Source organism: Heteronotia binoei, chromosome 5, assembly GCF_032191835.1.
Source record: "Heteronotia binoei isolate CCM8104 ecotype False Entrance Well chromosome 5, APGP_CSIRO_Hbin_v1, whole genome shotgun sequence".
Lineage (NCBI taxonomy): Eukaryota > Metazoa > Chordata > Lepidosauria > Squamata > Gekkonidae > Heteronotia > Heteronotia binoei.
Window position 1 is genome coordinate 132860606 of NC_083227.1, and position 13404 is coordinate 132874009.

A 13404-nucleotide genomic window follows, 5' to 3' on the forward strand; every position below is an offset into this window, starting at 1 on the left:
GAAAGTATCTGACCATGGATTGTCTACTCATATAGTAACTCTGCCATCAAGGCCAACGGATTACCCTCTCGATGATAATCAAGTGACAATATCAGAGTCAGTTCTATGTTGTTTGACAAACACTCACGTTGAGCCAGAAACAGATAAAGAGCAGAATTTTCAGGAAGGAGATCTGGATTGAAATCTTTGTTCCACCATGACGTTCACTGAGTGATCCTGCACTAACTCTTCCATATAAAGGTATTGTTAGGATTTTAAAAAATCTGTGCGGGTCACCTTACTAAGATTCTTTATACATCATAACTTATTATAACCCATTTATGTTGTTGTGGACTCCTTTAGGAAGGCTAGAGTACAAATGGGATAGGACAGACTGATTATTGGGTTCAAAGCTTCATGCTGATATTCAGGGCTTTTTTTGTAGAAAAAGCCCAGCAGGAACTTATTTGCATATTAGGCCACACACCCCGACACCAAGCCAGCTGGAACTACCTTCCTATGCATTCCTGCTCAAAAAAAGCCTGCTGATATTTCGTTTAGCTATATTTGCTCTTTGACAGCTGTCAGGCATGACATAGCATTCAGATACATGACACAGCAACCTTGTGGACACTAACTTAGCAGGTCTGTGGCTTGTCAGGACCTGAGTTGGAGACCTTCTGAGATCCCTACATATGCTGCATTGAATTTTATTGTAGAAGAAAGATGGGGAAAAAACCTAATGAATAAATCAATTCAATAGAAACATACATTGCGGTAGACAAATACTCGCAGCTTCTTGCCACTCAATGTTTCCAGCTGCTGTCCATGAAAAAGATATTTAGAGGAAAGCTGGTCTTTAACAATGTGATCCAGGAGCAAGTTTCTGTCTGCAGATGCAGTGTGATCTGGAACACAAAACGAGACCAGGACATCTCAATTTATAACAATGTAATTAAGAACACTCTAGAAGAAACTGTTGGGAAATACAAAAAAAAAAACCCTCTAGAAAATATAAAATTATACTGTCTTCTTTTGCTATCCTTTTGAAATATAGCCTGTAGAGAATCAAAGTCTAGAGATGGTATATATGAGTGAAGAAATCTTGCAGATGGAAAAGTTTTCATTTACAGTGGGGTTAGTCTTGATGTATTACTCATACTTCACAGATATTTTTTTTTAAAAAAAGAGTTCAGATTTCTGATAGAATATATTTCATTAACAGCATTTTTGCCTTACTCAATTTAGCTGAAGGTCAGAAAATATTTACATTCTAATTATCTACAGAATAGAACAGAAAAAAATTTGGTCAGCATTGTCCCTTTTTTTTTGGTGACACAGACCATCTCTCTTGTAGCTTATGGCTCAATCACATCATTATTAGATTCCTCCACTGCCCTGCCACCTCCTACAATAATAGCATTGAACAGTAATTTCAGAGGGAAAACAGCGGTAGTTTTCATTCCTCAAAATGGAAAAAAGAGTTTTGTGGCATTCCAGCAGTTCATTGAGGGCCTAACCACACATTACAAAGACATGTATTCCCCACATATCCACCTTTGGTTCAGGTAGGGGATATGACATGTAATATGTCACCAGGCCCTGAGGCATAATCTTTATTATGGCAGAGTCAATTTTTTCCATTAAGCTTGGCAAGTGCTGACATAGTTCTCCCTCTAAAATCAACTGAGTCTAATAGTAAGCAGGCCTTGGATGAGTGGCCTCATAAGAATCTCTGTGCTCCTGAAAGAAAAGGCAGGACCCAAATGCAACAAAAGTGAAATGTTTCTTTACACTGGTAGAGAACACAACTTGCTATTACCGCCACTAAGGAAATAAGTACAGGCACCATTATCTGCATTTTTCTCTGCCAGGATTGTTAGCCGCCCTGAGCCGCCTAGGCGGGGAGGGCGGGATAGAAATAAAAGTTATTATTATTATTATTATTATTATTATTATTATTATTATTACTAGCAACATCAGGGAAGAGATGCACAGTAGATCAGAGAATGAGCACAGGAAAAGCTTGTGTGGCGGTTCACATGGAGGCCTGTAGTTTCCTAAACACTGTGGTGGTAGGGGGGAGGATTTGGTGTCTTTACCAGAGGACACAAGAAGGCAGCTGCAGAGACATAAAGGCTGCTCCTCCAGCATTGTGCAGGCACAGGACTACTGCATGATTGGCACAACTCTATGCCAACAGGTGATGTCATCATCTGCAGCTACCCAGTTAGTAGTACTTCCTCTCCCTCCTTTGCTACTTCCTGATGCCCTCTAGTAAAGATTCCAAAGCCCTTTCCCCCATCAGCAGTAGTAAGTGGCACTAAATATAGTCCTCCCAGCAAAGAACCATAAGTTGTCCTTGGAGATGGAACTGCTTTGAAATAATGGAGACGTGAGCACTCATCATCAATAGAGTTGCATTTTTCTAAGCCCATTGACTTCAGTGGACATAGCAGGGATTGCACTGTAAAATGTGTATATTCTGGCCCTAAGTGAAAGCATACATAGCCTGCTCACATCAGGATTTCAGTTCCAAGTCCATGAAAACAGTTCTGTCAAGTAATCAATTAAAACTTTTAAAATCAATCTCCTACTTTTCAGCCAATGTGTTATATCAATCAAGCAATGCATTATGAACCCCTCCCTACAGGCACCTTGTTGCTGATCATAAGCAAATCCTATCACAGGATTTTGGAAGACAATGCCATTTTTAGTTTTACTTTGTGTTACAATCACGCACAAGAAGTAAAAAAGCCTTAAGAAATAAATAAACATGACCTCTAGCCCCAACAACTGAAACTGGCTCTCTCTGATCAAGGTTGGTTCCTATGTATGAAAACAAGGTGTCAGCATGGTTTCAAAGAGTCCAGTTCTTTCTCTGTCTGAAGCTACAGAGTGTACAACTCACGTGCTCCCTGTTTCTGCTCACATCAAGTCCTAGAGTGAACTAGGGCAGTCTAAAACACTGCCCTGAACTGAAGGAGCAGAGTTGTCAAAACACCACAGTTCCCACCAACTTAAATTTAAGAATATAATTTGTTCCTAGTTCCTGTGCAGGCAAAACTCAATGAACAGAGAAGGGATTGCCTTTGTGATGTATATATTTTGTGTGAATGCCTTTAATTGAACCCTTATGAACTACATGGGAGGGGCCTCACTTGGTTCTAATTCAGTGTATGTAGGCTGTAGTTCCAAGTGTGTGTGAAGCAATAAAGAAGCCTGTTGCAGAAGCTGCCAAATTATCCTACATGCTGACTATCTGGATAGGTAAGCTTACCTACACACTGGACCCCAGAGGATACTACAGCCTTAGAGGTCAATGAGTCCCCTTCCCTCACTGTGTTGAGCACACAGTACCTACAGATACACGGATCACATCCAAAGCTGACGAACCGAGCTACCAAACTACAGGGGGTGGCTGGAGATCTCCTGGACTATCTCCAGACAACAGAGATCCATTCCCCTGGAGAAAATGGCTATATTTGAAGGTGGATTCTATGGCATTATAACCTGCTGAGATCCCTCCTAGGGGTGTGCATTCAGTTTGGCCAAACTGAATAGACCGCCGAATACCCCGATTCGGAAGTATACGGGTCGTATACTTCCGAATTCAGTTAGAAGGCATTACACAGGAGCCATATACGGAACTCAATGTAAAAGGCAGGAAAGGAGTTTCTGCAGCCTTAGGGAAGCTGCTTGCCTCCTTTCCCACTTTGGAAGTCTTTTCCCGCCTCTCCCATAGCCTCCCTGGGATCAGGGAGGGAGGGGGAGGAGGAGAGGAGCCCCAGCAGCCAATCCAAAGCATGCATTTGCAAAATGCATTGCAAATGCATGCTTTGCAGGGCGGTTGTGTAGCTGATGGCTGGACTAATCCCCCAGCCATCAGCAACACTGTTGTTCTTTTGTTTACTGTTCTCTGGCCAATCACAGAGCAGTGGTATTTTTTGAAACTGCTCTGTGTAGGCCCAGAGAACCTTTTTAAGGAGTCTGCCTAGCTGGACTCCATTCCATTGCTGCTGTGTTGGTGTTGGTGTGAGAGAGAGATTGTGCTGCGCTGGCCCTTGGCCTCAGCTGCTGCTGCTCTCTCTCAGCCTTGCCTGACCTGCCTGGAGAAGACATCTAAGGGAAGACAGTTTTGGGGTTCTTGTTTTTATTTTAGTTAGGATAAAAGTAAAAGGACTTTTTAAGACTCAGAGTCCCTTTACTTATCCAGATTTGGGTGGGTGGGTAGTTTATTTGGGGTTAGGGGGTTCTGCTGGGGGTGGGGGCCTGGGGTGGGGGGGTTGCCAATTTGCCTATATCTAATTTTAGTGAGAGGACTTTTAAAAGTGCAGTGTCCTTTTACTTTTCCTAATTTGGGTGGCTTGGATTTCTTGGGGTTAGGATGAAGGGTTTTTTGGGGGGAAGGGTTGGTTAAGTTTCTGTATTGTTAAAAGTCAAGGTTTTTTTACTGTTTTAAGAGGATTCTATGTTTGATTTGTTGCTGCTGTGTTGTGCTGCTGTTGTTCCTTTTCTCTTCTGGTTCCGAGGGGGGCGGGGGGTGCTGTTTGGCCTAATTTTTATTGTTAAAAAGTTCAGTTTTTTAACAGTTGAGTTTGTTGGCCTTTTCTCAGTTGGATTTGTTTTTGCATCCTGTTGTTGGTTTTGCATCCTGTCCTGTTGTCCCTTTTCTTGGTTCTGGTTTTTCTTTTGGGGCGGGGGTGTTGACTGATTTGGCCTGAGGTTTTTATTGTTAAAAAGTTCAGTCTTTTAACAGTTGAGTTTGTTGGCCTTTTCTCAGATTTGTTTGGATCTGTTGCTGTTGGTTTTGCATCCTGTCCTGTTGTCCCTTTTCCGGGTTCTGATTTTTTTGGGGTGTGTGTGTTAAAAGTTAAGTTTCTTTCTGTCACTTTTTTTTTTAATTACCTCTGGTTGGTGTAAGGGGGTTGGTGTGTGGGATGTGTGGGGTGGGTCACTTTCATGTTTTTAGAGCTATTTTTGGAGTCTGAGGGTTCCATGCAGTTTTGGGGGCTCTCCCTCAAACCCCCTGCCCCCCAGTAGCCTCTGATTATGCCTTATGTTGCCATTGAGTTCAATGGCCCATAGAGTATAATGGTGGGATAGAAACACCCTCTTTGGGTTCCCCTGGAATGGGAACCCCTGGCCCAATCTTTTTGGGACTTGGGGGATTCGTAGGGGAAGGTCCCCTGCAAATTTGGGGGCTCTACCTCAAACCCCCTCCCCTCCAGATGGCTTCCAATATACCCTATTTTGCCATTGATTTCAATGGCCACAGGGTATAATTGGGCCATATATTCAGAAATAGCTGTATATCTCCAGTATATACGGCTATTCCGAATACCAGTATTCGGAAATATATGGTATTCCGAATATTTGGCCCCGTATATTTCTGAATCCAATTAATTCCGAATTTTTTTTTTGCACCCCCCCTAATCCCACCCCTCCCCAAAACCCACCCTCCCCAGGCTCCATCCCCAAAATCTCCAGGAATTTCCCAACCCAGTACTGGCATGGCAACCCAATGGTAAAGCCTATCAATTAAACCTAAGAGCTCTAATAATCAGCAGATTGCACTGTATATGGATTTCCAAAGTTTACCTTTGTAGAAGGAGTTGATGGGGGCAAGGAGTGTTAGTCGTTCATTTCCAGTGAGGTGTGAACTGAGACCAGCTTGTCTAAAAAGGTCAATGGATGTTGAGACTTCAGATTCTTCTCCCAATTCCAACAAAGTTTTAGCTTTAAAAAAAAATCAATTATAGTTGTCAAGCTAAAAGATACATTAAGCATGAATTTTCAGTGCTATACAAATTATACGGATTTTTAAAACAAAACAAGCCATTAACAACTCTAATTAGAGTTATTTTTACTGTCAATTATCATTAGTCAGTATACCCTATAATTTGTTGCTCTTTTTAAACAACAAAATATTGAGCTTTTAAAATAAAAAGCTATTTTTAATCTTTTCCTCTGTAATAAGAACCAATAAAAATAACCTCATTTTAAGCAGTGGGGAAATCTTGCTATTTAAAATAAGTCAATAATAGGCAAACCTGTGGATCCAGGTCACTTCACATATGTGAACCCTGAATCCAGGAACTGAGTTATGAAATTTGACTTTACTATCACACTACTCTTCATCAGGCAATGAGAGGGTAGGGGTCCCAATAAGAGATCCCCTGAGATTCTACTCAGATTAACAAAAACACACACACACCTTGCAACATAGATCCAGAGGAGTAAGCCCTGTTAGTCTGTTGCTGCAAAATAGTAGCACCTTCAAGATCCAGTAGCACCTTCGAGACTAACAATTTTTATTATAGCATAAGCATTCGAGAAACACAGTCACCTTCCCAGGCAGGATGGGAGGCTTGGTCCCAATAAGACACAGCCACCTGCAACCATATGGGTGGTTTTTAGGGAGGTACTCTGGGAGTCTGATGCTTGTAGCTTAAAAAGGTCCACATTGTAGTGTGGGTGGTTCCTGGGGAGGTACTCTGGGAGTCTGATGCTTGTAGCTTAACCAGGTCCACATTGTAGCATCTCAAACTGGCACTGGACAACTCCCCCCAAAACAGTTTCCTGGAGGCACCTTGCTTGGTGGTCTGCTACTTGGATCCCCCCAAATATGACATGCATGTAACATGTGGGTCATGTGGAGGGTCACCCCAGAGAGGAACTGTGTGTGTTGAAGACCTCTAGCTCACCAAGGTCAGTTTCTGTCACTCTTGAATCAGCAGAGCTGACATCCGATTGAAAAGCATTGCACTGAATGACCTTTTTTAGGGGTCTGTAACTCAGACCCCCGAAGTTCAATGTGAACCAAACTTGGTGCATACATTGAGGAGAGTGATCTGGAGACAACCTGCCATTTTGGTGCCTTGAGGCCCTTGTGGGAGGCTTTTTAAAAACTGGACCAGTTCAACAACTGGTTTGCGAACCAGGCTGTGGTTCAGTTCACAAACTGGTCTGGGACCTGGTCCAGTTCTGTTCGTGAACCAAACCAGCATTTTCTGGTCTTTGCCCATCCCTAGTCCTGTATCTAATAACTGATTTGTGCTACTTTAACAGCACCAATCATATCTGAGATGCTGGGCAGGAAGAATTCACAAGTGCAACTGCAGGTGTATAGCTTTCTATTGATTTTGAAATTCCATGGATTGGGGGGTGAGTCTCTGCAAAATGGACAAATGTCATTACCATCATTTAGTCCTCATGCACTTTAGAGTATAAAAACAGGCAAAGAAAAAAGATGAAAGGGGACATTATTAATTTCCTTGCCACTTCTTTTTCCACTGAAAGACTACCACTAAAGCCCTCTACCACTCCCACCCCCCTTTGCAGGATTCCATATCAATGTTTGCAAGGGCAAACACCACACTGCAACACCATATGGAAGAAAGCAGCTATGGGGGTGGGTTGAGCTGAGGCAGTAAACAATCAGCAGACATAAGAACATAAGAGAAGCCATGTTGGATCAGGCCAATGGCCCATCCAGTCCAACACTCTGTGTCACACAGTGGCCCCCCAAAATTTATATATATATACACACACACACACTGTGGCTAATAGCCACTGATGGACCTCTGCTTCATATTTTTATCTAAACCCCTCTTGAAGGTGGCCATGCTTGTGGCCGCCACCACTTCCTGTGGCAGTGAATTCCACATGTTAATCACCCTTTGGGTGAAGAAGTACTTCCTTTTATCCATTTTAACCTGTCTGCTCAGCAATTTCATCAAATGCCCACGAGTTCTTGTATTGTGAGAAAGGGAGAAAAGTACCTCTTTCTCTACTTTCTCCATCCCATGCATTATCTTGTAAACCTCTATCATGTCACCCCACAGTTGACGTTTCTCCAAGCTAAAGAGTCCCAAGCGTTTCAACGTTTCTTCATAGGGAAAGTGTTCCAGCCCTTTAATCATTCTAGTTGTCCTTTTCTGGACTTTCTCCAGAAATGCTATAATATCCTTTTTGAGGTGCGGCGACCAGAACTGCACACAGTACTCCAAATGAGACCGCACCATCAATTTATACAGGGGCATTATGATACTGGCTGATTTGTTTTCAATTCCCTTCCTAATAATTCCCAGCATGGCGTTGGCCTTTTTTATTGCAAACGCACACTGTCTTGACATTTTCAGTGAGTTATCTACCACGACCCCAAGATCTTTCTCTTGGTCAGTCTCTGCCAGTTTACACCCCATCAACTTGTATTTGTAGCTGTATTTGTAACTTGTATTTGTATTTGTAGACATAGTGGCCCCTTTCCTTCACCAAGACACAAAAAATGGTTTCTCCTGGAGCTATTCCTCTGTATTCTATGTAGTTTCGTTAAATCAAGAGAAGCTGGAAATTAGGGTCAAGCAGAGGTCTTCTAGTGTAGCTAAGTCATTTTGTTGCAAAGACTACTTCTAGAAGCCTTACAAAATCTGGAACAATAAAGAGAGAATTAAGTGGACAAAACTGTAGAACACACTCTGCTTTGCTGGCAGGCTCTCATAGTCTATTCTTTATAGATCTTCAGGGGGGGGAGGTCATGGTGATTAAATGGCACTGTTTACATTTGACAACATGCTTGTTTTGAGAAGAAAAAAGGCTTTACCTGAATCTGGGATAAGTAGTTCATTGACGAAGTGTATCACACCATTAGTTGCTATGACATCCTTGTTTGCAATTATGGGCCTTCCATTGAGAGTCAGTTCATCACCACTACAGCCCACTTCCAGCATGTTACCCTCCAGCGTTTCCATCGATAAGCCAGCGATAATGGCCTCAGCGCACATTGCCGATTTCAAGATGTGGTGACTCAACAGATCTACAGAGGCACAAAATAAGCTTAAGGACGGATCTGAAAAAAATGACTGAAAATGACCACTCGTGTACCACAACACACTGATTTTCCTTTGTACTCTACTGGAGGGAAAGTGTTATTTACAGTGCAGTGTTTCAGTACATTCGTGTGCTATACATTCGTGTAGAGGTAGACAATCACAGCCTCCATGAGACACAAATCACAAGAGGTTTAAATACAGGGAAGTTCTGTAGACATTAGCACATCTTGTAATGTTCTCAGGTGATGGAGGAAAGTGTCATCAAGTCACAGCTTACTTATGGCAACCCTGTAGGGTTTTCAAGGCAAGAAATGTTCAGAGGTTGTTTGCCATTGCCTGCCTCTGCAACGTGACCCTGGATTCCTTGGAGGTCTTCTATCCATTTACTAGTCAGGGCCGACCCTGCTTAGTTGCCGAGGTCTACAAGCCTGAGCTATCCACCTCAGGGCTTGTAATGTTTAGTAGTCAGAAAATGTAGATCACTTTTATTCACATTAATAGTTCCCTCTTACTAAAATATGTTATGTATAGGCTTGCCAGGTGCCCGCTAATGGCAGCCAGATTCCCAGCAACTCTGGGCACTGCCCACCAACACTCAGCTAGATTAGTGGGTGAAAGCAGGCAGCCAAACTGGGGAGGGAAGGGATTGTTACCTTCATGTGATGACATCTTTTCCAGCATGACCCAGAAGTTCTGGCACTGCACAATGCTCTAGAACTGGCAAACTCTATGGTTTCCACATCATTTTTGGACAAGTGCCAGAACATTTATTTATTTATTTTATATCCCACCCTTCCCTGATGGGCTTAGGGCAGCTAACAAAAGTTAAAACAACATAGAATTAAAAACAGAATTGCAATAAAATAATTAAAATCATTTCATACAGTTACAGTTACAATCCCTAGGATCCAAGATGGCGTCTTTTTTAGTTCTTAGCGCTATATATGATGTTGTTATATGTTGTTTGGCGCTCTGCATTTATGCTGGATGCGTTCAAATATCACTGCTGTGGGATGGTGGTCGCCTCTCCGTTAGATATTGAAAGCCGACTTGAACAATTCTGTCTTACAGGCCTTGCGGAACTGTGGCAAGTCCCGCAGGGCCCTGATGTTTTTGGGAAGGGCGTTCCACAAAGCAGGGGCTGCCACCAAAAAGGCTCTAGCGGTAGACAGCCGAGCTTGTTTTGGCTAGAAGATTGTGAGAAGATTTTGTGAACTTGATCGTAGTGCTCTCTGAGTCTCATATGAGGAAAGGCAGTCCCAGAGGTAGACAGGTTCCAGACCATATAGGGCTTCAAAGCTCATAATCAGCACTTCCAAGTGAACCCGGAACACTATAGGCATGATGCCAGTGCTTCTGTGTCATTGCAGACGTGACATCATAGCATGGCAATGACCACTGCTGCCCCCCCCCCCACCGTAAGTACCCACCTTCCCTCTTCTCCCAGTGGTTGCTAAACCAAGCCTGGCAATCCTCAGTATGCATGTTCAGGAAGCTTGCCTTAAAAAGCAGATAACATATTTTCCTTTGAGGGCTTTTCTACACTGTTTTGTGTTATTTTGGATTTACTGCATTTTATTCACATTTAAAGGCACAAAGCACTGGCTTTAATGGTGCACCGATTCTCTTTTGGGAACAAATAAGATCCCAGGTATTTTTAGAAAAAAATTACCACCTTGCTGTTGCAAAAGATGGTACAGGCAGACTAGTGCTGACTTAGTAAATTCTTCAAAGTGCTGACTAGCTTGTGGCTGCTTCTAGTTATTGCTCATCTAGTTCCCCATGCACAGTGCTGATCATCTTACTGTTGCTCATCTAGTTCCCCCTGCTTTTGGGTACAGAGGGAAATCCAGAAGGAACCAAATGAGCAACAGTCTCCTGGTTAATGAGTCAATGCTTCAGAAGGTTAGCAAAATGGTTACATTCCAGAAATAATTCCTGCCGACATTGCTCACTAACCCTTATGATGTTACCAGATTTCCTGCAAAGCACATAGTCCAGGTTTATCACTTCTTCTGCCTCTAATGTCTGTCTATTCATTATAGCTATACATTGGAGACTTGTCAAGTGACTGATCACCTTTTAAAGCTTCTGGGTCTCCTAGGATCCTGTTCAGAGTTTCTTGTGGGATCTTCTCAAAGGCCTCATTGGTAGGAGCCAACAATGTAAACTGGCCTTCACTATCCAGCAGATTGTTAAGACCAGCAGCTGCCACAGCAGCCTGTAAATAAATGTGAAAGAGATGGAACTGGAGATGTTAGAGATCATTCTGTGACAAAGCAAACTAAATAGATTGCCAAGAAAATAATTCCACCTTCAGTTGCCAAGAAAATAATTCCACCTTCAGTTGGCATCAAAGGATACAATGGAACCATCTGGCCTAAACTTACCCTAAGGGTCTCAAGATTTTCTTCAATCTCAATAATTTGCAGGATACTGTTTGTTGTTGTAGAAATGACTTTGTCTATAAGATGAACCACTCCATTAGTAGCATGATGGTCAGCCTTCAATAACCTTGCACAGTTCACTGTCACAATCTGCAAAGAACATGGAACAGCTAAGTCCAAAACTGAAATGAGTATATATTCTTAACACTAAAGTATTTATGTAGTAACATATTCATTAGTTTGCAGAATGTCAGAGTTATTTCATCAGGATCCTCATGTGGATCCACCAAATCCATTTCCACAGACAGACAGTAGGGGGAAATTTTCACTAATTACCCCATCCCACTAAAGCCCTTCAACTCTAACCAATCCATCCAAAAACTAATCAATGATACTCCTTTTTTTTTTGGTCCCAAAAAGTTTAATCATTGGTACTAGGTCATGAAAACAGCTTCGGTAGTGTTAAGAGTTCTACCAGACACTTACTCCATTTGGATAATGATGGATCTGGATGTCAATATTCTGGTACATTGAAGGTAGACTTGTTCCATGTTGCAAGTCATCAGTCAGGACTCGCCTATTCACCATGTGGTAGCGAAGAGCATTTAGCAGCTCAATATTAACATTGCTCACCAAAGAATCCAACATTTCCTAAGAACAAACAATATTGTACCAATTATGACTCAATTCCACTGAACATATTCTCCAAGAATCATGAATATATCAATGCAATAGTGTCGGCAATCTCTGTCTACCTCTGTAAATGGAAACAGGAAAATGAGTGCCTGGTCTGCATCAGTTATCCATCATTGGGTAATGGACCCTTACAGTGTAGTTGCTGCCCCTTTCATAGATCGTTTGACAGGGGCTTTCTAGGCACTCTCCCTAAATGTGAAGGATTATCCATGCTCCAGTAGACGACTGTGCTCAGGGAAAGATGGAATTATCAATCCATAGACTACATAGATTCTAAGCAACTGATCAAGGCTGCCATTAACAAAATTATGTAACTGCAGTTACTGCACTATAAATCATATGATAGCATAAATGCTCTCAAATAGGAATCATGGTTTCACTGTTACCCACTTGCCACACTTAGCATGGAGCTTTCCTCCAGTACCATGAAGCTTCTCTGGAAGAAGTCTTCTTGCACTGGAAGAAGGCTTCACACTGAGGTGAGTGGATTGTATAGACTCTAACCTGTGGTGCTTGCATGATCTATTTTTATTGATGTCTCCATCTGGTGCTTTACAGCAAAAAGGATACATATATCTTATTGTACATTTTCAACACTTTATTCTGTTGATAAAGGATTTCATGCTTCGCATTCCAGCCAACATTCAAGAAAATGAAGAAGTAATTTTTCTTACAGCAGGCAAAGATGCCCAGGCCTCATTGGTTGGAGCAAAAATCGTGTAGCTTCCAGGGCCAGTGATTTCAGCACTCAGGTTAGAGCTGGCAGAATAGAGTTGAGTGGTAGTGGCTCCAACAATGCCAAGTGTTTCATAAAGGTTTGCGAGTGGCAAAGCTGTTTTTTTAAAAAACAAAAATTAATTAACAAAGCAGTAATAACATTACAATATTTCACAATAATATTTCATATTTCAAATAAAATAGGATGATAGCATAGATTTAATGATGGGTAGCTGCAGACCAAGGTAATGAGACTGAACAGATTTGGGACCAGCTGGTAAGCCAGATATAACTGAAAAATATGCTCTTACTAATAGAACCAACCTGCTTATCCATCAACAAGGCTGGGTCCAGGGGCACCCCCAAACTCTTAATCTGGACCTACCAATGTAACCTTAATCAACACCAGCCAAACACATTGCCTTCCCAAACAGCATCACCTCTGTCTTGTACAGATTAAGCCACTCAATCACAGCATTAAGACACGGACCCAGAAACTGCCTCCACAGGCTTGAATAATGAGATACACATGTGGAAACTGATAGAATCCATAATTCTCTGGGGACAGGCCAGTCTGCACTTGTGGATAGATAAAAGGAACACACCTTTATCTACAGCAAGTAATTATCTGATCATGGCACAGGTTATAAAATCAATCCCCTACCAGATCACCATGGCACAGAAGACAAGATTCAACATGCATTCTGGGACAGTGCCATGATTCCCACAGCAGCCTTGCACTCCTAAGGCAGACCAGACAGGGAGGCCTAAGAATGGCTACTGGAGTCCCC

The 13404-nt window shown here is 42.2% G+C and overlaps 2 protein-coding genes across 2 annotated transcripts in view; one reads left to right on the forward strand and one right to left on the reverse strand.

The window, feature by feature from the left end:
- Positions 1 to 13404, forward strand: part of LOC132572884 (membrane protein BRI3-like) — a 418468-nt gene that overhangs the window by 198165 nt on the left and 206899 nt on the right. The window lies entirely within an intron of this gene.
- The window catches only part of TGFBI (transforming growth factor beta induced), a 53302-nt gene that overhangs the window by 13666 nt on the left and 26232 nt on the right, over positions 1 to 13404 (reverse strand). Inside the window, exons 4-10 of the mRNA XM_060240423.1 lie at positions 12571 to 12728; positions 11687 to 11851; positions 11204 to 11350; positions 10893 to 11034; positions 8585 to 8797; positions 5581 to 5718; positions 751 to 887 (exon numbers count right to left, since the gene is read on the reverse strand). Coding sequence (XP_060096406.1) covers positions 751 to 887; positions 5581 to 5718; positions 8585 to 8797; positions 10893 to 11034; positions 11204 to 11350; positions 11687 to 11851; positions 12571 to 12728 — 1100 coding nt within the window. The remainder of the gene's footprint in view (positions 1 to 750; positions 888 to 5580; positions 5719 to 8584; positions 8798 to 10892; positions 11035 to 11203; positions 11351 to 11686; positions 11852 to 12570; positions 12729 to 13404) is intronic.